The sequence below is a fragment of the Macrobrachium nipponense genome, chromosome 25, assembly GCF_015104395.2.
Source record: "Macrobrachium nipponense isolate FS-2020 chromosome 25, ASM1510439v2, whole genome shotgun sequence".
NCBI lineage: Eukaryota > Metazoa > Arthropoda > Malacostraca > Decapoda > Palaemonidae > Macrobrachium > Macrobrachium nipponense.
Window position 1 is genome coordinate 41,747,172 of NC_087214.1, and position 27,234 is coordinate 41,774,405.

At 43.2% G+C, this 27,234-nt stretch overlaps 1 protein-coding gene across 4 annotated transcripts in view; it reads left to right on the forward strand.

Moving 5' to 3' along the window:
• The window catches only part of LOC135199407 (major facilitator superfamily domain-containing protein 12-like), a gene marked incomplete at its 5' end in the record, with an annotated part of 74,875 nt that overhangs the window by 16,938 nt on the left and 30,703 nt on the right, over positions 1–27,234 (forward strand). For 3 of the 4 annotated variants that reach the window (XM_064227407.1, XM_064227408.1, XM_064227411.1), the window contains 5 exon segments: positions 4,453–4,570; positions 13,882–14,130; positions 18,750–18,944; positions 20,064–20,338; positions 20,474–20,488. In XM_064227407.1, coding sequence (XP_064083477.1) covers positions 4,453–4,570; positions 13,882–14,130; positions 18,750–18,944; positions 20,064–20,338; positions 20,474–20,488 — 852 coding nt within the window. 4 annotated transcript variants of the gene reach the window in all.

Sequence of the window (27,234 nt, forward strand, 5' to 3'; positions counted from 1 at the left end):
CCGGAGTGGAAGCGGTGGAGGCGGGAGAAGGAAAGGGCACTGGCTCGGCGGAGCGCGAGCCTTCTCCTTAGAAGCCTTGCTTCTAGAGCTCTTTGAGTGAGAAGAGCTCGGCTTCGCTTTCACCGCGTCGGCGTAGGAAGTCGAAGACTTCTTAGCCGAAGAAGACGAAGACGACTTCCTAGAAGTTGTCTTAGCCAAGATCTTCGGTTCTCTCTGTCCCTTCACCTTTGGGGGTACAGAGAGAGCGGGAGAGCGGGATAGGGATCTCAGATCCCCCAAAGCCTTGGAAAGAAGCACTCGAGAAGGGACAGGAGAAGATCCAGGAGCACCCAAGGAAAGACCTTGGGCGCCCGACGCACCTACCTCAACCAACAAATCCTCCACCCCTACCGCCATGGGGTCGATGTTTAGGTCCAGGGCAGCGACGTCCGGGACCGACTCCTGGGGCAGCTACGACCCCAAAGGATTGCTGGAGGTCTTGCTGGATGGAGGCTATCAGAGGGGCCGCGGACAAGGGGTCAACGTATCCAGTTGACTTGCCCGCAGGGAAGATCTGGACGGCCAGCTTCTTGTCGAGAATGTATGGCTGGCCTTTGGCGGCGTTCTTCCCGAAGCCGCCCACCCACGCTTTCAGGGTGGCGAGGGCGACTTCCCTCACACCAGTAGCCTGAAAGAAAGGCGAGATGAGCTTCTAGTGGCGGAACGGGGTTAACAAACTTATGACTAAGAGTTTGTTAGTAAAATGATAAGGAAGCCTATAATGGGACTTACCCCATCTCCCAGCTGACCGACTAGGTCGTAGCAGATGGCGCAGGCTTCCCTGGGTGCCCCAGACGATCATCTCGTTGTATACTGGCACAGGGGGCGCGGACCTGCACTCATCGTGGGCCGCAGGGTCGTTTTACAACGTCGCGTTGCACGGTGGGACCTGACAGTTGGTAGCCTGTAAGTGGAAAGATACATGAGTACCAGGTAAACACTTACAGTCTAACAGATGCTCCGCTGGTGCCGGAGCGATAAAGTTAGATTAAACCAGAGCCCCGCCAAAATACGTGTGGTAACCAGGATGGTTGTGTGCCCTAGGCTATAGCTCCGCTGATGGCGGGGACACAAAAAGGAAACCAACCAGGAGTGGTGGTAAATGGAAACCACGACGGAAAATGGCGGGGATGGTAGATATATAATAATAAAATTACACAATTCATTGTAAAATTAGGGTATATCCTTAAAATAATAATAATAATAATAATACAAACCTCTCTCCACCCGTCTACTAGAAGAGTGCACGGGTAAGAAGCAAGCTCCCTTCCGGTAGCGGGGGAGAGATGTAAGGACATAGTAGGCAAGCAACCGACCACTAGTAGTGCCCACCCCGTCGCTGGCGGAGCCAGTAATCTATAACCAAAGGTGCCCGGCGGCTGCGACGGAAGGCTCCTTTCGTTATAGCGAGGAAGGTGGCTGAGCAACTGGGGAGGGGGGGGGGGGGGGGGGGGGGGGGAAGGGGTCTCGGCGTAACACGGCGGGAGAGAGAGAGGGGGGAGGGATGGCCTACTCCTCCCCGCCTCACCGACTACCCGCTCGGAGACCCGGTACCTCATGAGTGGTCGCCCTATACCCCCCGCTGGGAGGAACCCTGGCCACCTCAGAGAGGGAGAGAGAGAAGGCGACTGAGGTTGTCATGACAACCAAGGGGTCCCCAGCCCCTCCCTATACCAGAAAGGGAGGGCAGGGGCAGGGTAAGGTGCGATGGAACACGTGACCGCAAGTGGCCTAGGCCGCGAGCACACAACCGTGAGGGCCACGTGAACCAGGCTGTACCAATACAAGGAACAAGCACCTAGGCTAGCCTAATACCCTAAATACAATAAATATACATCGAAAAGATGGAAAAGACACTTTTAGTAAAAGAGAAAGAAGCCCAGGAGGAGGCAGACTGTTCCAAGAAACAGAAGCCTACTCGGAGCCAGCGATAGCCGATGAAGAGCAAGAGCCGGGATGCTGGGCCGGAATAATAAAAATAGCCCTAAATACCAAATTAAGAGATATGGTAGGAGGGCTAAACTAGCTAAAACTCGATGTAAAAGATAATGAACGTAATATAGTAAGCCCATAAGTATAAGAAGTCCCAGTATGGAGGACCGGGAATTCTTAACGAGGCAGCATGGCGCCACCACGAGACAACCGGGGAACCGTATATGACCTATTTAAGAGGAAAATACTGGTACCCGGAAGATAAAATTGTGGTAAAACATTACTTATGAGTTACTTAACTTAGCCGTTGCAATAGCAGAGCGTTCCATGATAGATGAGAAGGATAAATCCCGGAATTAGCACGCGTCCTCTAGTAGTAGTAGTAGCGGCTGCATCGCCCGTTGGTATCAGCTCTCTCTTGGGGGGATTCTGATTGGAAGTTCTAATTGGTGATTGTCTCGTGGTAGTGTTCCCCACTCGCCCCTATTACCATACCGACACTTCTTTTTAAGAGTGAGCGAGTCAGTTTTACTGACATTTTCTTAATTTTGTTTTTCTCTGGTAATTTTAGATTAATTTTACCTAGAAAGAATGATATTAAGGATTCTTTCATAGGCCGACACGAGCTGAGCCCAGAAAGTAATTGCAGAAGTAGGAACTGTTATAAAGTAGTAGAAATAGCAGTAAAGTAATAGAAATAAAGTAGCAGAAAAAGTAGTAAAGTAGTAGTAAAATAGTAGTAGTGGTAATAGCAGTACTAGTTTTCTTACTGAAACAGTTATTCCTAGGTTTCATACAGAAACAGCATATACATCAATGAATGTTTAGGCAACTGGTAATAATAATAATAATAATAATAATAAAACAGTAATAATAGTAATAATAATAATAATAATGATAAAAAAAGCAACAGCATCTCGTGACCAATACGTATATACATATGGGGCAGTTTATTCACCCCCATTATCATCTGCAAGCTATAAAATACACATCTCATCACAAGTAACAGGCCTCCATAGAAGTCCTTTCACCTTACGCTTTCCTGTTGAATGAAAGTACTACTCTGCCCGAGCATTCATCCATTCACACAATTTGTCAATTACATCACCACAAAAAAGGAAAAAAAATGCATCACGTAAGCAGATGAAATCTGGTGTATAAGCAGGAATCCCATTGCCACCCTCTGTGAATCAGGGGGGGGGGGGGGGGTCTGGGCGCAAGTCACAAGATGGATCAGTTATGAACTGCCAGCCTTCATCGACAAGAGGTTCAATGTCTTCCAAACACTCGTTGTCACTGTCAACCTCTAAAAAATTATCACTATAATCATCATCTGATAGATTTGGCAGGTACTCAGACCCTGACTCTGAAACACTATCATCTGACATGATACTGAAAAAAAAAAAAAAACATAAAATAACTGCAATCAAAAGGGAAAAAAGATTTGGAATTCAAATCTACATGGTTTACGGACAAAATCGTAATCATCCTTCTCAGATAATAGCCTGAGGCACACTGGTATATGTTGGCCAGTAACCCTCCTAATATCCCATATGAAAAAGACGTCACGACGTCCATCGGACGCTCATTGGTTAGAATGAATTGTGGGTGGAGCTTCAGCACCTCTCTCGTACACAATACTGTGTCTGGAAACCATCCAAGCTAAAGAAAACGCTTTGCTTTTCGAGGAGGGATGAAAGACGTACACGCGTACGTCCCGGTCTTTTATTACTGTACCGTAAAAGACGTACATGTGTACGTCCCAGTGCTGAAGGGGTTAAGAAGTGGACTACAAGTATGTAGGGTTACTAGTGTTACATTCAGTATTGAAGCATAAAGTACAGACTGCCATTTATCACAGAAATTAGCTGTTCCTGTTAGGGCATCTTGGATTGAATTAGCCATGATCATCTTATGGTTTGACATAACATTTCCACTTGTCAGAAACTGAGGTACTGTTATTGTTTATTTGAAGTAGTTTTTAATCTTACAAGACAATAAGTGGAATTTTTCAGTGGAGGTTAATGTAAAAGACTCCAAAATCTTGTTCCGTATGCAATGTGGCCATTTCGCTGTTTATATTGTTCCTGAAAGCAGATGTTTTCATGGAGTTTTTGGGAAAAATTCCCATGGGGGTTCTTAGGTCAGTATTGTATGCATTACTCCTGTTCCAGATTTCCATTGAAAAAAACCTTTGATTGAAAATTATCTGTTTTGATAAGATCAGTTTCTTGTGTAGGTCCTTTTTATTAGGTTTTTGTTGGCGTTCCCTTTTTAAATACATTAGGAGGGAAATTTTATTATTACTGCTGTAGATGTACTTGGAAATAAATACCTAGTTATATTTTATTTGGATTATCTAAATGCAAAATGATTGTACATACTATTTCATATTTTTTATGTTATCACATTAACAGTATATTCAGATACATCAATTTCTTTTTAATAATATTTTATGGTATGACAAAACTCCCATTTCAGATATGCATTTACAGTGATGTCAAATATTGCTGTTTATCTCATCACCTGGTTAGTTCTGGGTTTAGAATCAACAAATCCTGACGCTGGACTTGGACCAGAGGATACTGGAAAATTTAGGGTAAGCTGATTACAAGTGGCATCTGCAGACTTTTATGTTGGAAGGCCTTAAATTGTAAGTCTAGAAAAAAGATATATATTAAAAAAATTCTTAATCTCTTTTCTCCGTTTATTGGGTTAAAAGTGAAACTCTACTCCTCTGTCCTGAAATCCCATTAGGCAAAGGTCTTTCTGTGTTCCCTTTCTGTATGATTTTAGCCCTGTAGGGGGATAGTGCCATCCGTGCACCTCACATGGTACACTGTAGGCATTACTTAAGGGTTTTTGCAGTGTCCCTTTGGCCCCTAGCTGCAACCTCTTTCATTCCTTTTTCTGTATGGTCAGCTCACGAAGTATTGGCATAGTTTCTTGATTCATTGTTCGTTATGGAAATATTGCCATATGCAGGTGCCAGATTATTTACATATCATCAAATATTTCCTTTCATAGATGTTATACTTGAAATAAATTAGAATTAAGTAGGTTTATTCAATGTATCAAAGATAATTATTTAATAAATTAGAATTAAGTAGGTTTATTCAACGTATCAAAGATAATTATTTTGTAAAGTAAGGAAATATATATACCCATGAGTCCAAAATTCTAATTTTAGCTTCGTAACAGCATAAACATTTTGAAGTTGGCTTTACTGCTGCTCGAGTCTTGACCCAACGTATCGTACTGTACTGGGAGTCTTGACCCAACGTATCGTACTGTACTGGGGTGTCATCATTTTGTCTCCTACAGCCGATAAATAATACATTAAGGCTTCAATATTCTTTAATAGCAATGTGTAATTTAACTAATTTTGAACTTTGATCAATAAAATAATTTGACTTCTGATTTTCACACATGATTAGCCTAGGTCTATTTTCAGCAGTAAACTCTTGGATACTTAATGTAAATGAATATTGAAATCCACAATATCTATATTAATCTACTTTATTTGATTATGCCTGTTGTTTTTTTCTTTTGTCCATGCTCTCCTTTTTTCTTATCCTTTTCAAAATTGCTTAACATAATTTACTCAGACCTAGCTATTCCAAGTCATTCTGTTTCATCTGGACACGTTGGAAAGCTGTGGGAGTCAAAACTGACGAATACATACATTAAGAAAGGCTTGCTCTCATAAAAGCTTTCTACATTAAGAAAGGCTTGCTCTCATAAAAGCTTTCTTGGGTTGAACTATCTGTAGCTATTCATTTCTTCTAGATTGAAATTAAATTTAGTTTCACATGTATGGCTAGACCTACTACCATAAGCATATTACAAGTAGCTGAAAGGATAAGAAATATGAAAGGTGACTTTCTTGTTTAAGTCTATTTCAGATATATTTCTATTTTTACAATAAAAACTTACTGCTGTAATCAGGGGTTGTTCTTTGACAGCTGCAACAATCATGCAGGGTGTAACCTGAGTGTATGCAAATATTTTTGGGAGTGAAAATTAAAGTAATTTTGAGCAGAAAATATTAAGGCTTTGGTTGTCATGAGGGAAATTTTAAAATACCGCTATCATTAGTGATGCTTTCATGCGATGGACTTCGTAGCGAGAAGTTGGATCGAGTAGCCTGAGATGTTGGGGGAGCGAAGGTGCGGTACAGGAGTGGTGGAGGGATTAGGCCGATGTTAATAAAGTATCTCCCAATAAAATGTATTAATTAGGTTTTGAAGAAAAAATGCAAGCATCATTGAAACTGTTTCCATCCCTTTCCATGATATTTAACTGAATCCCTCATCCATCAAAAGTAAGTTTGCTTAATCATTAGTTTGTTCATGCAACTTACCTGTCAGATATATATATAGCTGATAATTCCGACGACCGACAGAATTTAAAACTTACGACACACGCAGTGGGAGTCAGGTGGTTAGTACCCATTCCCGCCGCTGGGAGGCGGGTATCAGGAACCATTCCCATTTTCTATTCATAATTTTTTCTGTCGCCGGTGTTGTGAACATCTGTTTTTACAGCACCTCCGTCTGGATTTGGAAACAAAATTTTTGCTACTTGAGTATCCCTTTTGGTTCTTTTTTGGATTAATTGACTTGGATCGGTGGCTAGGCACACGTTATTAGTGGATTGATTTGATTTTGGTTTGGACTTCTCTTGGATAATATGTCAGGGTCTAGTACAGCTAGCGCTAGATTTTGCTCTAGGACTGATTGTAGAGGTAGGCTACTGAAAGCTTCAGTAGACCCACATACGGTATGTAAGAGTTGCAGGGAGCATGAATGTGTGTATGAAAGCCGTTGCAAGGAGTGCGAAAGATTAACAGATTCTGAGTGGAAGGCGTATGATACCTATCTTAGGAAACTTGAAAAGGATAGGTTAAGGAGGTCGTTCCATACCAGGAGTGTGTTTCAGGTGTGCAAGAAATTAATGTTTCTCCTGTTAACCCTCCTTCTGTTAATGCTCCTAACCCTGTAGTGTTGCCTCCGGGCCCTGAAACAGTGTCAGTAGAGAGTAATACTTTATCCTTAATTGGAGCGGAGTTCGATCGTAATTTAGAATCGAAAGTGTTGGCTCTTGAGAGCAAAAGTGATGTGCAAAAGTGCAGTGATACCCCTTGTGTAGTGGAGGGTGCGTCAGATCGGCCTCGTTTCGCCTCTAGGCCTGGACCTCTGCTTGAACTCCCAGGACCTGGGAGGGAGGGGAGCATGTCGAAAGCCGAAGGAGGGTTACAAGGAACCCCCACCGATCTGGCGTGCCTTCGGCAGTTTACTGATGAAATCCCCAGACTGCCAGGGAGCGTGCACGGGCATGTCTCCTCAAGGAGTGTTTTTTCGTCATCGGAGGCTTCATCCCCACGTAAAGGGTGGAGTTCTCACGGTGCTTCCCGTCCGCTGAAAAGGACGGCGCGTGATATTGACGCTTCATGTCCTAGTTCTCCGAATTTGCGATCTTCTCCTGACAGTGCGTTCGCTGCTTTTCCGCCGCAGAAAAGGCGTAGAGAGTCTTCGGACTTGGATTCGGTTGTTAGTTCGTGCGAGCGATACAGTCGCTCTGAGCTCGGGAGGAGGCCGTACCTGGGAGGAGGAGGGAGGCGTTCCCCTCGCCGCTCTCCTGCTCACAGGATCAGTCCCTCCCGGAGCAGGAAGATTAGCCCAACCAAGAGGATGATTCAGTCACTGCAGCAGCAACTTCAGGACGCTCTTGCTTCTAGAGAGTCTCTTCCGCGTCGTAGAAAGGATGAGAAGCTTCCTGTGAAGAAGTCAAGACCTGCTCTTTCTCCTCGCTCGCCTCTCTCTTCGTTCGAGTCTCCCTCTAGAGTTCGTTCTGCTCCCCAGCAGCTCTCTAGAGGAGGTGAGAAGTTTGTTTCTCGCTCTCAGGATGAGATATCTCCCGCTCGCAAGTCTTCGAATGTTCGCAAGCGAGTGGTGGACGCTGAGCGCGCTTCTGTGCAAGTGGAGCGCGCTTCCGTTGCCGCCAAACGCGCACCTGTTGTTGATAAACGTGCACCAGTGGGCGGCAGCCGCGCGCTGACTGACGCTCGGCGCGCACCAGTGGAAGCCAAGCGTGCACTAGTGGACGCTCGGTGTGCGCCAGTGGACGCCAGGGGTGTTTTAGTAGATGTCGAGCGCGCACCTGTCGGCGCCAAACGTGTGGATTCGGAGCCGCCAAGCGCGCGCTGGTGGACACCAGTTCCTCACCAACGCAAGTTCAGGTGGATGAAGGAACCCTTCCTGTTCGTCAATTTTCTTCAGAGTTTCCTCCTACTTCTCCAGTTTCTGAGGAAGGAGTTAGCGATAATTTAGTAGAAGCAGAGGAAGAACAGCAACCAGCTCCTGTCTCATCGGACTATAAAGTTTTGATGCGTCTTCTACAGTCGGAGTTTGGAGAAACTTTTCAACCGGAAGCCCCTCGTACTCCCCCTTCTCAATTTTCTTCTTTTAAAGCATCGAAGGCATCGGGGTTCGTTAAAATGAAGAAGTCGCTTTCCACGAAGCAAGCGTTCCGGAAAGTCCATGAGTGGATGGAGAAGAGGAAAGCGTCAGGAAAGTCCTCTTTGGCTTTACCGCCATCAAGACTCTGCGGTAAAGGAAGGCATGTGGTATGAGACGGGAGAGGACGTAGGTGTTAAACTACCAGCCTCTGCTCAAGGTGATTTCGGGAGCATCGTGGACGCCTCCAGAAGAGCCCTTCTGTCTTCATCAAAAGTCACTTGGACCCATAACGAGTTCGACTTCCATCTAAAAGGCCTCTTCAGGACTCTAGAGGTCTTCAACTTTCTCGACTGGTGTCTTGGAGTTTTAGATGCCAGGTCAAGGAGTTCTGATACTATTAGTCTGGGGGAGCTGTCCAGTGTACTTTCTTGTATGGACAAGGCCGTCAGGGATGGTTCTGAGGAGTTGGCTACGCACTTTAGCTCGGGGATTCTCAAGAAGAGAGCACTCTTCTGTAACTTCACGGCCAAATCCGTCTCTCCAGCGCAAAAGGCGGACTTGCTTTTCGCTCCGTTTTCAGACCATCTCTTCCCCCAGACTATGGTTAAGGACATAGCATCAAGCCTTCAGGAGAAGGCAACGCAAGATCTTCTGGCTCAGTCTTCTAGAAGGCAGCAGCTGCTTCATCTTCTGGAGTTTCGTTTACCAAGAAACCGAAGCCCTTTCGTGCTGGATCTTCCTCGAAAACAGCCTCCCGAGGAAGAGGCTCTTCCAGAGGAAAAACCCCTGCTCCGTCAAAGAGTAGGAGTGATTTGGAAGTCCTTCAGACGCCGGTAGGAGCCAGGCTTCTTCGGTTCGCGAAAGCCTGGGAAGAGAGAGATGCCGACCCTTGGTCGCTAGATGTGTAAGTGTTTACATAATAAAAATATGGAATGTTAGTCCATATATATAAAAGTCTAAAACTAAAGAGGTCAACCAGATTGCTTGCAGGAATGTGATCAGACTAGAGACGCTAAAGATGACGTATACAATAAGTATGTAGGCTAAGATAACATGCCGTCACCTGTAGTCATTCAATTGTTTATAAACATTAGTCCAAGCTCCCTGCTTGAGACAACTACCCCGACCTATAATTCAAACGGCCTACGTGATCTCTAGCGTGTCTCATTTGATTGTGTGTTCGTATGAAACTATGTCATTTGTATGTATGTTCATATGTTCGAACTACTGTCTGTTCCCTCATAACTTGTAACAGAGATGGTAGACAGGCAGAACAGAGTTAGCTATCGTCATTAGAAGACCTGTACCTCTTTACCTAAGCTTTATCATGTAGAGGAATAGGATTAGCCATCATCATTGGCAGAAGCGATCAAGCTATCGTTATTAGAAGACTTGTACAATCATATCTGATCTTCACCATGTAAAACTTCAGAAGAATATATAATTTTTTATACTTAGTGTTTTCTACAAGAACCTCCTCACCATGAGTTTAACACATCGTCGTAATAACTAACAAGATAATACCGACTTCGTAAGTGATCTACAAACCCCCAGACACTCCATTGAAGATGGAAGTGCAATACCAACCGACTTAGCGTAAGATTATCGCTAGTCTAACATTACCTCATAGGGCGCCTTATCATACAAGGCACAAGCCCTAATAGATGTTGTGAGGAAAGGTTACAGGATCCCGTTCTTGAAGTCACCCCCGCTATCCTCAACACCAAAGGATTTGTCTCCCTCTTATCGAGGAGAGAAACAGAAAGTGCTTTTCGATCTGCTGGAACAAATGATCGAGAAGCAAGCGGTGGAACAGGTCTTCGACCTGGAATCTCCAGGATTTTACAACCGTCTGTTCCTGGTGCCGAAACATTCGGGGGGGAGGCGACCCGTCCTCGATGTCAGCAGCCTAAACCTCTTCGTCATAAAGAAGAAATTCAAGATGGAGACGCCTCAATCTGTGCTGTCAGCTTTGAGACCGGGGGATTGGATGGTCTCACTAGACCTCCAAGACGCGTATTTTCACGTCCCCATCCATCCCCAATCAAGGAAATACCTGCGATTTGTCCTGAAGGGGAAGGTATTCCAATTCAGGGCACTTTGCTTCGGTCTGACCACAGCGCCGATGGTTTTCACCATTCTGATGAAAAACGTGGCAAGGCTGCTTCATCTGGAGAATATAAGGATCTCTGTCTACCTAGACGACTGGCTTATTCGAGCTTCATCGCGAGACCGGTGTCTGGAGGACCTACACAAGACCATGTCGTTAGCAAAGTCCCTGGGGCTTCTGGTAAACCTCGAAAAGTCGCATTTGACTCCTTCTCAATCTTTAGTCTATCTGGGGATTCAGATGGATTCAGTGGCTTTTCGGGCTTTTCCGTCCCAGGGGCGACAACTTCAATGCTTGGAAAAAGTGGCGACCTTTCTGGGGAAGGAAACATGCTCGGTGAGGGAATGGATGAGTTTGCTGGGGACCATTTCCTCACTGGAGAAGTTTGTTTCTCTGGGAAGGCTGCACCTCAGACCTCTTCAATTCTTCCTAGCCAACAGTTGGAAGAACAAACAAGATCTGGAGGCGATCTTGTGTTTAACGAGAGAGGTGAAGGATCACCTAAGTTGGTGGTCAGATCCACGGAAGCTCGCAGAAGGGCTCTCCCTCAAACTTCGGAACCCCGACCTAGTGTTGTTTTCCGACGCGTCGTCCACGGGTTGGGGAGCAACACTAGGAGGGAAAGAAGTGTCAGGCACCTGGAGAGGGGAACAGGTGCCCTGGCACATCAATCTGAGAGAGCTGTCAGCAATTTACCTGGCTCTCAGGTTCTTCCAGGAAGAAGTATCCGGCAAAGTCATTCAGATCAACTCTGACAACACCACAGCACTGGCATACCTAAGAAATCAAGGGGGAACTCACTCGCCTTCTCTGTTTGCCATCGCAAAGGAACTCCTTTTATGGGCGAAAGTGCAAGAAGTCACTATCCTGACAAGGTTCGTGTCAGGAGTACAGAATGTTCGAGCGGACCTTCTCAGTCGACGAGGACAGCTTTTGCCGACAGAGTGGACCCTTCACCAAGAGGTTTGCCAGTCGCTGTGGGACCTGTGGGGCTGTCCGCAGGTGGATGTCTTCGCAACTTCCAGGACGAAAAGACTTCAGCTCTATTGCTCCCCAGTTCTGGACCCGGGAGCAGTCGCAGTAGACGCCCTACTTTGGAGCTGGTCGGGTCTAGACATATACGCTTTTCCCCCGCTCAAGATCCTCGGGGAAGTGATGAGGAAGTTCGCGGCATCGGAAGGAGCGAGGATGACACTCATCGCCCCCTTCTGGCCGGCAGCCGACTGGTTCACAGAGGTGATGTCCTTCCTGGTAGACTTTCCGAGGACTCTGCCCTTAAGGAAAGATCTACTCAGACAGCCCCACTTCGAGAGGTACCACAAAAACCTCCCCGCTCTGAGTCTGACTGCGTTCAGACTATCAAGAAGTTGGCCAGAGCGAGGGGTTTTTCAAGACCTGTGGCGAAGGCGATTGCCACCGCAGGAGGCCCTCCTCAATCGCTCTGTACCAATCGAAGTGGGCTGTCTTCAGATCCTGGTGCAGGAAGAAGGGCATTTCCTCCACCACAACCTCTGTGAGCCAGATAGCTGACTTCCTTCTTTATCTGAGAGAGGAAGTGAAGTTGGCTGTTCCAACTATTAAAGGCTACAGGAGCGTGCTTTCTGTAGTCTTCAGGCACAGAGGACTCGATTTGACTAATAATAGAGACATTCATGATCTCATTAGATCGTTCGAGACTAAGAAGGTCATCCAGCCTAAGGTACCCTCGTGGAACTTGGATGTGGTGCTCAAATATTTGATGTCGAGTCACTTCGAACCGCTTCATTCAGTTTCTATCAGGAATCTGACGAAGAAAACGATCTTCCTAACCTCTCTGGCGACGGCGAAGAGGGTTAGCGAAATCCAGGCCATTAGCAAGCAGATTGGGTTTTCAGACAGTAGTGCGGTTTGTTCTTTAAGTCCCACGTTCTTAGCAAAGAACGAGAATCCTTCCAACCCGTGGCCGAGGACCTTTGAAATCAAAGGGTTGTCAGATATAGTGGGAAATGAACGTGAGAGATTCCTGTGTCCTGTCAGGGCTCTAAAGTTCTATCTGCAGAGAACTAAAGCTTGCAGAGGTTCATCTGACAATTTGTGGTGTTCAGTGAGGAAACCTGATCTTCCTATGTCGAAAAACGCACTGGCGTTCTTCATCAGAAATACGATTAAAGAAGCTCATGATAAGTGCAGTGATAGTGATTTGAAGCTTCTGAAAGTGAAAGCTCACGAGGTGAGAGCTATTGCTACTTCGGTAGCTTTTCACAAAAATATGGCGCTCAAAGATATTTGAATGCCACATTTTGGAGAAGCAATTCGGTGTTCGCTTCACACTACCTGCGGGAGGTGAAAGTGACATACGAAAATTGCTTCTCCCTCGGACCATACATTGCTGCAGACACTGTTTTGGGGGCAGGAGGTAACACTCATCCTATCCTTTAGGGATTAGGGGGGTTTTTAACTTGTGTTCTATGGTTGTGGGGTGACCGCCTGGGGCGGGTCTCCCTTCCATTAGCTTAGTTAAGTGGGATACCTTTGGTAAACTAAGCCAGGTGGTGGTATTTTTGCCTCGTTGCCCTCATTAGTATGGTCCATGGTCTAGTCACGTCGTGGTCTCGCCCCTGTTGACAGATCATCTGGAGTGCACCAGCTTCATAGGTCTCTACCTTGCTGGCAACTCAGTAGCACAAGCAGACTTACGTGGCAGTAATCACGAAGCCAGCTATGCTAACAGGTAAGGAACCAAGATATCAAATATCTGCATATATGTGTTTCCTAAATCCTCTATTCTGTCTCTCCCACCACCAAAGGTGGGATTCAGCTATATATATATCTGACAGGTAAGTTGCATGAACAAAATGATATTGTAATGATACAATTAAGTTTGTTCATACTTACCTGGCAGATATATATAATTAATTACCCGCCCACCTCCCCTCAGGAGACAGTAGAAATAAAAATTATGAATAGAAAATGGGAATGGTTCCTGATACCCGCCTCCCAGCGGCGGGAATGGGTACTAACCACCTGACTCCCACTGCGTGTGTCATAAGTTTTAAATTCTGTCGGTCGTCGGAATTATCAGCTATATATATATCTGCCAGGTAAGTATGAACAAACTTAATTGTATCATTACAATATCATACTTATTCATTAGACACCTATCAAAGATCTCAATTTTATTTTTAAAAATCTCTTCCTCCATCTAAAGTATTCATCATACACCAGTCATATATCCCTTTCACCACTGAGTGGCCTTTGGCCTAAATTATATATTCCAATCCATACTCATAGGTCCCAGCACTTGGCCCCATGGCCTAAATTTCAATTCCATTCCGTTCCAGTCACTTACATCCTTTTCAGGTGATCGTCTTTACAGTCCTGGCCATTGGAACCCTGTTCGCGACGATATTCCACGTTCTTGTGAAAGAAGAAAATATCCCTCCGTACGTGGAGATGCCAGACGAGGCACCTCCTGCCCAAAAAGATGAGGACGAAGGTGATGACGATGTAACCGATTGTTCATTACCATCGTCAACCTTGCCTGAGGTTGCAGTTCGCAATAAGCCTCGCGTCATGATGACTGCAACGGACTGGCTGAAGACTGGGCAGGTTTGTCACCTTCGATGGTGGAGAAATGCTTATAATTGGCTAAATTGTTGTGGTAATGACTGAGTCCTTGTTTACAGACTGTTGACAGTAAGTTTGTAAATACGTAGAAGACTGTTGACTTAAATTTTGTGAATGAAGTATGTGATATAACATCAGCAATATTTTACTTTTTATAAGAGTAACTTACCAAGTAATTACTTAGCTAACGATTATGCTCATAAGGCATCATAAATTTAAAAATTGTGAACAAGTGACTCTTGCAAAGTGGGAGTGACAGGCCCTGCTCACTGCAACGGAGCTAGCGAGCAACCGAAGCCAACGGCGCCATTCTTATTTATGCCACACAATTGAGAGTACATCATCATGCTTGCTCCGGAATTCATGTTTGCTGGGTTTTGCTGAAGTTGGTGATGTACCTTCTTTGTTTTTTTGTTTTGTTTTTTGACTTGTCTTTGGTTTGGTTTGTTTTGCTTCTTTAGCGTAGCGTCTCTCACAATTAGCTTAGTGTTTTAGTATGTCTGATTCTAGCACTTCCAGAGACGCAGATGACAAAGCTTTGTTATGACGCACATACGATGTACAGTAAGTGTAGGGGACAGGTATGTTCAAAAGATCTCACCTGTGATGAGTTTAAGGACTGGGACAAAAGTTTGTGGAAGCTTTCGGAATCTCACTAAAGTTAGAGAGGAACGGGATTAGGAAGGTGGCCGCACTGGCTGAAGGTAGGGCCTCTATTAGTAGGGATTCTTCTCCTGGGCCTAAGGCAGACGCCAGTCTTGCGCTTCTTTCTACTCCCTATAACAACCTTTCTCCTATCCTCAACCCCCCTCCTCTCCCATCCTCAACCCCCCTCCTCCTGTGCTCAGCTCCCATGCTTCTGAACCCAATGCTATTGCTAGTCTGTCATATAAGATTAACAATAAATTTGACAAGACGTTTAACCTAGTCGTAAGTTCTGTTTTGGAGTCGGGGGCTTCTTTTTGAGTCCGTATGGACAAAGTGGAAAAGTGTGCTGTGATAAAGTGCCAAGTGTAGCGTCAGTGGAGGAGGTAGCTTCCCGTCCTGTCGGTTCTCCCAGACGAAGGTTACTGTCCTGCTCCTCTGCACCAGTGAGAAGACATATCGGAGGTCAAAGGGAGGCTGATGGGGTTTGCCCAAGTGTTGCTGCGCCCTCTGTCGATCCTGTTATGAAATATCAGGATGCGATCAACTGCCGTTGGAAAGGCACGTCAGTGGATGTGCGCCGTTTATCTGCCACTTCAGATTCAGAGTCCGACCACGGGCATTGTAAATGCTATGTGAACTTGTCTAAGCCATTGAAAATGCATATGCGTGATTCGGCTCCTGAGTCTCCTGTGCCGATCAAGCAGCATAAGGACAACTCTGACTTTGGCCTTCCTTCCTGTTGCTATGGGGTAGATCCCTCGGTGTTTGATCCTGTACAGTTGCCTTCTCATCCAGGGGAGCCGCCTGTGCTGCCGTCTCCCAAGGCTTCTAAGCGCCTGAAGTTCCATGCTAGTCGCCTGTTGCCTGAGCAGCTGTCTTGTGAGGCTCCCACACTTGAGAGCCCAGTCCTGGGTGTACTTCCATCTCCTGTGACCTCGTGTCCACCATTGGCTCCCACACAACCAGCTATCACTTCCGTGCTTGCTGCTCTCGCTCCTGCGCTTCCTGCTCTTGTTCAACCAGCACCTGTGCCTGCTATGGATTTGCAACGCTCGATGCCTTCTGCTTTGGGGCAATGCACCCATCAGCAACAGCAAACCCAAGCTTCTGAATCGGACGACCCTCTTCTTGCACCGCTTGAGAATCAGCTCGCAGAGATCCTGAGTTATATCGGTAAGGTCCTCCTGCAGGAGATTCCATCAAGACTGCCAATGACCTTTCTCTGGTTTCTTCAGAAGACGAAGAGGATACAGATCAAGACTGCACAGCTGTTTGCCTACAAGTTTCTGCTTTGTTTTCTCCTGGATTGTTATCCTGGCTTTTTCACACCAACTACTCCTTCATCTCTCACCTCCTCATTTCTTATGTCAAAGACTTAACTCGAACTCTCTCTCCTGCATAGGTAGTCAGCCTTGAAAATTGTTAGAGTGGCTCTCGATGAAGAGAGAGCAAGGGAAGGTGACGTTCGCACACCCTCCCTCACATCTGATCAAGAGGACCTATAGACCTTGTCACTGAAGAAGCCTCCACCCTGGGAGTCACTGCCTCCTCTTAAGAACCTTTCATCTCCCACAATTAAAGGTTACCAGGCCATGCTCTCCTCTGTTTTTAAGCATCACAATCTGGATCTTTCAGCTAACGAAGATCTTCATGACCTCCTGAAGGCTTTTGATACATCCAAACAGAAGTCGGCAGTGGTTTCTTTGAATTTGGATGTAGTCCTGAAGTGGCTTGTAGGACTTCCCTTCGAGACCCTCAAGTCCGCTTCCCTCAAGAACCTTTCACATAAAACGCTGTTCCTAGTAGCCTTGGCCACGGCTAAACATGTGAGCGAGCTACATGCTATAAAGGGAAGAGTTGGATTCTCCTAGCCAAGTACGAGGATCCCAGTAAACTATGGCCTCACTCTTTTCATATAAGGAACTTTATGGTTATCCTTGGTCTGGATGAGGAAGAAAGTCCTCTGCCCGGTCAGAGCATTGAGGTACATACTACCTGGATACAACTGAGAAGATCAGGGGACCTTCGAGTAACCTCTGGTGTTTTGTCAAGAATCCCTCTCATCTGCTTTCCAAGAACGCCCTGTCGTTCTTCATTAGAGACCTGATATCCAAAGCTCATTCCTGGATACTGGAGAACTCTTTCCCATTGCTTAAAATTAGAGCTCAAGAGGTCAGAGCAATTGCCACCCCTCTCTCCTTCAAGCATAACTTGTCACTTTCTGAGATCCTTCAATCAAGTCTCTCTTTGCGTCACATTATTTGAAAGAAATAGAAACAGTGTGTGAAAATTGTAGTACCCTTGGTCCGTTGGCAGTGGCTGGCATGGCTTTGGGTGAGGAAGCATCGGAGACAATCTCTTTTCTATCTCTTCTCCTTGTAAGTAAGATGTTATGTTTTGGGGAGCCTGTGGGGTACTTGATACCTGGAGGTCCCACCAGTTCGTTGGTAGGTTAGTAGTTTTTTATAGTATCATTCATTGGGTGGTGACAGGTCGTTCTTTGGTCTTGTTGATTTGGTACTGCGCCCAGAGTAAAGGCATATATTCTTTGTATTATGTCTTGTTAATGGTCAGACAGCTCCCAGATTGCAAGACTTCCACTGATGTAGAGGTGACTCTCAGCCCACTACCACGCCACTACAGGATAAGATGAGCATCACCAGAGGCAGCATTTCCCACTGTAGCTCTCTTATCAGATAAGTGCCAACAAACACTTGGTGTGAGTCATTCATATAGTTCAGCAATAACACTTCTTAGTGCATTGAATTAGTCCAGTCCATTCATCCTGCCCCTTAGTGCGTTGAATTAATCTAGTCTCCTTGCAATGTGGGATTCAGTTAAGTAATTACTTGGTAAGTTTCTTATGTAAAAATGATATTTTTATAATAAAATTAAGTTTTATATATATACTTACCAAGTAATTACTAAATCAGAGCCCGCCCTCCTCCCCTCTGCTTTTTTATGGACTTTACGGTTAATAAATAAGAATGATGCTGTTGGCTTTAGTCGCTCACTAGCTCTGTTGCAGTGGCTGGGGCCTGTCACTCCTGCTTTGCAAGTCCCTTGTTCGCAAATATTTTAAATTAGGATGCCATGCGAGCATAATCGTTAGCTAAGTAATTACTTGGCAAGTATATTCATAAAACCTCATATATTTCTTGCGATGTCTTACTTAATCCTGTGAAGCAGTTTCTCTGGATGGATGTTAGATGCTTGAGAAGAGAAAGGATAGAAAGTTAGTCTGTGAAAGGAGAAATGTCAAGTTGGATACTTGATCACTTAATTTTGTCATTTGTGGTTTTTTGGTTAGTCTATAGGTTTTACCAGCCTTGCATATGCTGGAGTATGTATACTTCAAATAAGGTCAAATAAGGAGGTGGAAGTTTGAACCATAACGTTGGCATATACAAATGTTTTGAATCCTGCAGCTGACTAAGATATCCTGAAAATCGTTGAATACTTCTGGGAGTTTTGGTTCGTTGAATACTTCTTGCAGTTTTGGTTTAGAATACTTATGCAGGCAGATGATGAAATCTTTCTAATTCCTCCTCCCCTTCCCCGTCCATAGGTGGGTAGTAGCATCAGTGCACTCACACTGTGCACCATGGCATTACCTAAGGTTCTTTGTAGTGTTCCTTTGGCCCCAAGCTCCAACCCCTTTCATTCCTTTCACCGTAATCTTTGTTCATATTCTCTTTCTTATGTTTCCAAAACAATTGTTTCATAGTGCAACTTTGAGGTTTTCTTCCTGTTACACCTTAAAACTATTTACTCTCAATTCCCCTATCAGCATTGAAGGACCTCATAGATCCCAGTGCATGGCCTTTAGCCTAAATTTTATATTCCAGTTTTTACTCAGCCCTAGTGTAACATTATTATATGTGTGTATCCTCATATGTAAGTGATATTATAACAAGCATAAATTAATGATGTCATCAAAATTTTCTCCTCAGTTTTATCAGGTAGCACTGCTCTACATGGGCACAAGATTGTTTTGCAACCTCACCCAAGCGTATGTGCCGATATATCTTCAGGACACCTTGAAATTACCCCAAACAGCAGTCGCCTACATACCCCTCGTCATGTACGTGTCAGGATTCTTGACAACCACCTTTTTGAAGTGCCTCAATAAATGCATGGGAAGAAAGGTAAGATATTCTTGTATTATTTCATTATATTTAGATGATAATCTTCTATTCATGTGGGACAAGCCTAAAGGGGGCATTGACTTGAAATTCAAGCTTCCAAAGAATGTGGTTCTCATTTGAAGGAAGTTAGTAGATCAGAAATGAAGAAGATAGTAAATTAATATAAATCGATAAAATAAATAAATGGGTAATATATAAGGTTATTGTTTTAGGGTAGTAATGCATTACATATTCCTTTGGATTTTTGAGGTTCTAATTGCACAACATTTAAGGACTGTGATTGTTTTGTTATCTTTATGCAGTGTAGAATGTTAGGTCATTTATGACTTAAACTAAAGCAAAATGTTGTTACTTTAGGCAAAACACAGAACATACATCTAGTTTCTGATAGACCTGCTTTCAAGGATTTTGCTTTTTAAATGATGGCAGGAAATTGATCAAGAAAGCATATGATTGGAAATAGAGGATGGAAGGCAGTACAGCTACAGGTATCTGTCTGGGTATGAATATTTTTCAGAACCCTCACAAGTTTAATATTGTTTGAGATGTTTCTGTTCACAGTTTGTGAACAACTTGAAGAAAACTCCCAATCTTCTTTATTTTAACTTCACTACGTCAAAGCATTTCACCTTGCATTGTCATTTTTATTTGTTTATTCTCTATTTTCTTTTCTAATAACTGATGGTCTTTTTCTGTATTTCCTCTTATCTGATGTAACTAATACAAAATGAACACAATATTCTTAGGAAGCCTGAATTCAAGTCAGTGACATCTGTGATGGGCTTGTTCCATATGAACAGTTATCTTCTGAAAATCAATAAAATAATAATAACATAATAATAAAAAAAAAAAAATGGGGGGGATAATACTAATAATAATAAGAATAATAATAATAATAATAATAATTAATAATAATAATAATAATAATAATACTGTACTTTAATTTACTTGAGATTATTCTACATAGCTGTTTAACAAGGGAACATGCTAAACATAAGTTCTTTTGTAATACGAGTCAATGCTAGTTGGTCCTGTACAGCTTTTTACTCTTTTAACCCACATTACCTCAATATACTTTCTTGTCTTGAAGCAGATTTTTCTTGGATTTTCCTTTTCCAGATTTCATTTTTAATGGGCTGCATCTTTGGAGGTTCTGCGTGCGTCTGCGTGTGGTTCGGGACTGGTGAAGCCTACTGCCATTATTGGTTGTATGCTGTTACAGCGTTAATGGGTTCAGGAGCCTCCATAATGCTTGTGACATCCCTTAGCATAACAGCTGACCTGATTGGGCCTTGTGTGGAGAGTGGGGCTTTCGTATACGGTGCCATGAGCTTCACTGATAAGGTGTCGAATGGCATTGCAGTTATGATAATTCAACATTTTAACCCATGCTCGTAAGTACAGTAATCTTTGATAGGCATAGAAATTTTGACACTATATTTGGTGTAAAAGTAACATACATACATTGATATTTTTCAGATGTGCCAATTTTTAAACCAGTCATTAATTATCTACATTTTGTTCCGCAGAAATTCACCGTTTGGGTATGTACAGTAGTTTTTTTCCGCATGACAAAATACTTGTTATTTTTCAAGGAAAAATGCATGACTCCACAGCTTGTCTTTACGTACACGAGTAATTCTTGACGGAACAGAACACGCAGTTAACCTATTTTAAATACTAGTAGCCTTTTAAAGATAGAGGAGCATGTTGCATGATTATATTAAGAACTATATTTTTTTAACAAAGCTTTCTTCTACTATCTCTACTTTCCCCTGTAGTTGGGTAGTGCCATCAGTGCACTTCACGGGTGCACTGTAAGCAATGTTAAAGGGTCTTTCCAGTATCCCTTTGCCTCCTAGCTGCAACCTCTTTCATTCTTTTTACTGTACATACCTCCATTCAAATGATCTTTCCTCCACCTTGTTAGTAACCGTCTTCTAACAACTGATTCATAGTGCAACTGCGAGGTTTTCCTCCTGTTACACCTTTCAAACTTACCTACTCTCAACTCTCAATGACCTTTCCAGTGCTGAATGACCTCATAGGTCCCAGTGCTTGGCCTTTGGCCTAAACTCTATATTCCATTCCAATCCTATCTTTACTTCATCTAAGATATTAATTTTTATCTGCATCAAAGAATTTCAATGCTACTGAGCCTAGATTTAGCTTTTAGTTACACCTTAGCAACACCAAATGCATGTTGAAATCAAGCTTTCAAATTTGATTTGTGAAGATGTACAAAAATTGCATATCTCCTGCAACTCCTCTCATTCCTTTTGCTCTACCTCCATTCATATTCACTTCCAGCTTGGTGCTTACATTCCACCCTTTCCCAATAATTACCTTATAGTGCAACTTCGAGGTTTTCTTCCTGTTACACCTTTCAAACCTTTTACTCTCAACTTCTCTTTCAGTACTGAATGACTTCGTAGGTCCCAGCACTTGGGCTTCAGCCTGAACCCATTCCATTCATTACATGACTTCTTTGTCACCAAGTAAAAGTAAAAAAATTTTTTACATCCTTGCACAGTAGTAGCATAGTTTAATTCTGTTTGTTAGTAATTCATATTTTTGTATATGAGATTTACCCAGTTATTATATAGTTATTAGTTTCCACATACGGCAGCCTAATTCAATATTCGCGGTTAGCACTTCAATTGCTAAGTGTAGGTATGCAGTGCTGTCTCCCAACAGCAATACTAGGAACAACTTAGTTAAGCACTTCATTCTGTTTTCTGCCATGCTTGACTAGACATTGAGTGCTTACAGCAGCATGTTCTTATTTTCCGGCTATATCAACAGATTTCGGTAGTGTTACACAACCACTGGAACGCATTTGTAGCCTTTGAGCAGAATGAATCTTGTCTTTGTTTATTTAATTCATATTACTATCATCAAGCGGGATATTTCTCCTGGAATAGTTCTTGAATGTAACACCATTCAATTAGGCATACATGTTTTACTTACCAGGCTTATGCTATGTGCAAGTCGTCGGTTAATAATTGCCCTAAGTAATCTTGGTTTTACATCATTCCTTTAGGCCAAACTTTGTTTTTAGATTAAGTTTACCAACCATAGACTATGTGCAAGTCGCCGCTTAATAATAATTAGGTACCTCGAAATACGAAATTAATCCGTTCCGAGGCGGCCTACGTATCATGAGTTTTTCGTATCTTGAACCGCATTTTACATGTAAATGGCTAATCCATTTCAAGCCCTTCAAAAACACCCCAGTAAATTCATAATACAGTAGACCCTTGACTCACGAACGCATTGACCCACGTACAACTCGATCCCCGACCAAAATTATAGGTAAAATTTCACCCTTGACCTACGAACTAACTTTGAGATACGAACAAAAAAATAAAAAAAAAAAAGCGGAAAATAAAAATTCTGTTTGGGTCATGAACTAATTTTGAGACATGAACATTTGAAAAATGCTGGAAATTTCTGGAAAATAACAATTCACTTTGTTTCACAAACTAATTTTTAGACACAAACATTTGAAAAATGCGCGAAATCGCCCAGCACACGTGAGAGCGTTTGAGTTGCCATGGGAACAGCCATCCTCCAGCCGCCCACGCACGGCGTCACCCACGCATCGCTCTTTGTCTCATCTCATTGTGTACAAGACGTTCGTCAATTCGCTTAGCATTTTTTGCGCTAAAACTTGTGATTTTCTTCATAATGGGCCCTAAGAAAGTGAAGAGTGGTGGTGAAAGTAAGAAAGTGAAGAGTGATGGTGAGAAGAGGGTGCAGAGGAAGATAACCATTGAAATAAAGAAAGAAATTATAGAAAAGTTTGAACGTGGTGTTCGCGTGACCGATATCGCAAGTGAGTACAAGATGGCCAAGTCGACAATTTCGACAATTTTGAAAAACAAGGATGCCATTAAAGAAGCAAATGTTGCGAAGGGAGTGACAGTACTAACCAAGATGAGATCGCAAACCCTCGAAGAGGCAGAAAAAATAATTTTGAAGTGGGTACATGAGAAACAGATGGCAGGTGATAGTGTAAACGAGCCGATCATCTGCGAGAAAGCTCGGCAAGTGTATCAGAGTTTGCTGAAGGAAACTCCTTCTACTAGTGCCACGCCAGATGATTTTAAGGCTAGTAAAGGGTGGTTTGATAACTTCAAGAAAAGAACTGGAATTCACTCTGTAATTAGGCATGGTGAGGCTGCTAGCGCAGACAAGGCTGCTGCTGAGGCATTCGTGACTGAGTTTTTGCCGAGTTTCGTGGAGGCCGAAGGATACGTCGCTCAACAGATTTTCAATTGTGATGAAACGGGCCTCTTCTGGAAGAAGATGCCCAACAGGACATTTATCACCCAAGAAGAGAAGGCGCTCCCAGGCCACAAGCCAATGAAGGATAGGCTTACGCTTTTGTTATGCTCAAACGCAAGTGGCGACTTGAAACTAAAGCCGCTACTTGTCTACCATTCAAATAACCCGCGTGCCTTTAAGCAGCACAACGTAAATAAGGCCAGACTGCCTGTAATGTGGAGGGCCAATACAAAAGCATGGGTGACACGGAACTTGTTTATGGAGTGGATTGATGAAGTGTTTGCGCCGACCGTGAGTCAGTACCTAACAGAGAACAAGCTACCCCTGCGGTGCCTTCTGATCATGGATAATGCCCAGGCACACCCTTCGTACTTGGCTGACTGCAGTGAACATGACTTCATTCAGTTCAAGTTCCTTCCACCCAACACGACCTCTGTTCTCCAGCCCATGGACCAACAAGTCATTAGCAATTTTAAGAAATTATATACGAAGGCGCTCTTCTCCAGATGCTTCCGTGTAACTGAAGAGACAAAATTAACCTTAAAAGAATTTTGGAAGAAGCACTTTAATGTTTTTCACTGCTAACCCTCATTGATAACGCATGGACTGAAGTTACGTACCGCACATTAAATTCTGCGTGGCGGAAACTTTGGCCCCAGTGCGTAACTGTCCGTGACTTTGAGGGCTTCGATGCAGAGATTGTGCAAGAAATTGTGTCCATGGGCAACAGTATGGGTCTACAAGTCAACGACGAAGATGTTGAAGAATTGGTCGCTGAACATTCAGAAGATTTGACTGCGGACGAACTTGTTCAACTCCACAAAGAGCAGCAGGAGCAACTTGCTCGGGAGCAATCAACTGACGAAGAGGAGGCTGGGGAGGAAGTTACAGATGTCAGCAGTGATGTGATAAAAGCCGCATTGGAAAAGTGGAATGATGTCCAGTGCTTCCTTGAATTGTATCATCCGGACAAAATTGTTACGAACAGGATCGTGAATATGCTCAATGAAAATTTAATGAGCCATTTCAGAAAAGTTATGCAAGGAAGGAAAAGGCAACAGACATGGATAAGTTTGTGATTAAAACGTTCACCAAAAAAACCTAGAAGAGTTGAATCTCCGAAACGAGATCTCCCCGACCTGGATGGGGGAGGGTCTCCTTCCGCACAATAACCTCCTCCCCACCCACCACCCTCCTCTTCTCTTGTCCGTCAAGCCAGAAGTCTCGCCAGTCATAGTAAGTGTTCACTTTACAAACGTTTTTATAGTGTTAGTTTACCATTTTAAATTATATTATTAGATATATTAAGGTTTTTTACACTGACTTTTACATTATCTGTGTAAAATAAGGCAAAATATACATAATATATTGGTTCGTAGGGTTCGAGAAAACCAATTAATATTATTCCCATTAAACCTTATGGGGAAATTAGCTCCGAGTCACGAACAATTTGGAACACGACCAAGGTCTAGGAACGGATTGTGTTCGTGAGTCAAGGGTCTACTGTAAAGCTAAATTGACCTATAAACAATGAAATACTACAACAATTTGGACCATTCAATACTTAACTTAATATGTACTACATAGTACCTGCAAATAAAGTGTTCTGTCCGACTTCAGCATTATAAGTGTATTATATGTATCATATTAGCGTAGTATAAATACTAAACTTGACAGTCAATATCTCGTTCTGGAATCAGCTGATGGCGAATGCGAGTTTGCGTCACTGTATTTGACTCGTTCTTATCGTGGTTGGCTAGCATGACTGACGTAACAGCTCTTCCCCCACTTATGCCAGGTTTGTCGTCTTGAGGGAAGGCGTGTTTTCAACTATGTTGACATGTAATGTAGCCAATAATGGTATCTTGTGCCATTTAACAAAAAATCATAAAGAATGCGTACATTTCATTGCTTTTCAAGAAATTCCCTCTGGTGATGGAATTCGTTTGAATGACGTCTTCATCTGTATAGCAGACAAATTGCTGTCAGTAATTACATTATGCCCATGTCAATTACAATGACAAATATAATAACCACTCGTATCAAATTACAGTGACAACTGAAATTAATATTAGGGTAAAGAGTTACATTTAAATTACCTTAAATATGGGATTGATTACCTTTTCAATTAAATTACAATTACACAAGCTTGTCAACACACAGCATGATTGTAAGGGGGGAGTGGCTTAGGCTGGCAATGATGCCGACTAGTCAATTTTCTTTGCTCCAGATTCAACCATATCTCTTGGTCTCAGCTATTGTTTCTGTTCCTAGTTAGCATAAATGAATATCTGGATACTTAACTTATATGGAACGAAGTCATATTGTTGATCTTACGACGTAATTTAAGTAAAAAATTTGACAAATACGTCTCATTGGAAGCTAGTTTTTCCCTCTGTTTAGATAGCGTAAAATTTATCGATTCCGTTCGTTTTCATAGGTATTATGAGCCTTACATTATTAATCTTTTGTCGGTGTGAAAACAACAGTAATGAGCTCATTCATGCTAGTAGTTTTCTTTTACCATGGCTGCGTTTGAATTAGTAATACAAAAGGTTGGGAGTTTTATCCATGTTGCTGATGCCTGTAATATTGTCTTATTAGCTTCAACTACATTTATAACATGAATACAGTAAGTAAATCCTGTCGCACGCAGATGAATACAATAAACGAATGTTGCTATCACATTTGATCATATTAGCAACAAAGTAATTCTCGTTTGGTTGTTCATAGCTGTACGCAGTTATATGAGTATGTATCATTAAGATAATACTTTTTAACTTAGAAGAGGGTGCAAGTTATGGAGGTGGAGTTGTTAGACGATTGTAATTCGGCCTCTCTCTCTCTCTCTCTCTCTCTCTCTCTCTCTCTCTCTCTCTCTCTCTCTCTCTCTCTCTCTTTTACTTTCCTAATTTCATATTCTCTTTATTCATCTTACTTTCCACTCTCTCCTAACACTTGATTCATTGTGCAAGAGAGAGGCTTTTCCTCCTGTTACATCTTTTTCAAACCTTTTACTGTCAATTTCCTTTTCAGCGATGAATGACCTTATAGGTCCCAATACTTGGCCTTAGGCCCAAATTATATATTAAACCCAACTATCTTGCTGCCTGACTGCACGCTGCTGCCTACGCCAGCTGCGCAAGAGATATAGAAAGACTTGTGGGGGTTCGGCCTTTCTCCTTTTCCTGTTCCGGTCAGGCCGGACAGGCTTGATGGAGGATAGATACCTTTCAAGAGAGTATCGGTTGCTAGTTGTGGGTTTTTGTTTCTCTGGCGAAGGAAGCGATTATAATCGGATGGTGGACTTTGTCCATTCTCTCTTCCGCAGTCCAGGCTCCGAAGGAATCTCACAGTCACAGTTAATTCAAGTACGTAATGTGTGATATGTTGTATTCAACTAAACCAGTAGTCTCTCAAACATCAAGTAAGCTGATCTGGTTTCAACGAGTTGGGCAGTTTTTGGAGAAGACGACTCTAGGCTAGCATCACTTTTTGTATGAGGTAGCGGGTAACTCTTCAGCCGGAGTCCGAGTTCCTGTTTACTAGTCAGTTGAGGTTTTTCTCTATTGGGTTCCTTCACTGATATGGGAGACACCTTTCACAGCCAGTGGGAGCCCTTGTCTCACTGTGTGTGGATGTGGTGAGAGTTGATGGGTGTTTCTCAAATCCTGGAGTGTTTGGCAATCTCTTCACTTTGGTTTTGAGGGGTTTGCATACCAGACTTACATTTCTGATGGTTGTTTTGTGTTCTTGTCAAGGAGAGGAGGGACTTCTAGTTAAATCATCTGCCTCAGCGCTATCCGGACATTCATAATTTGGGTTTCTTAGTCAAGCGTTGGTTGGTTCCTCATCACTTTCGGAGCCTTCTAGTTGGGGCTGCGTCCAAGGGCGCAAAGTATCGCGGATGGCTACCCTTTGGCTTCAGGAGGAATGTTTCAGTGCCAGCGATCGTGTAGGTGGTTACTTATTTGAGATTCGGTGTGGTTTTTTAATAACT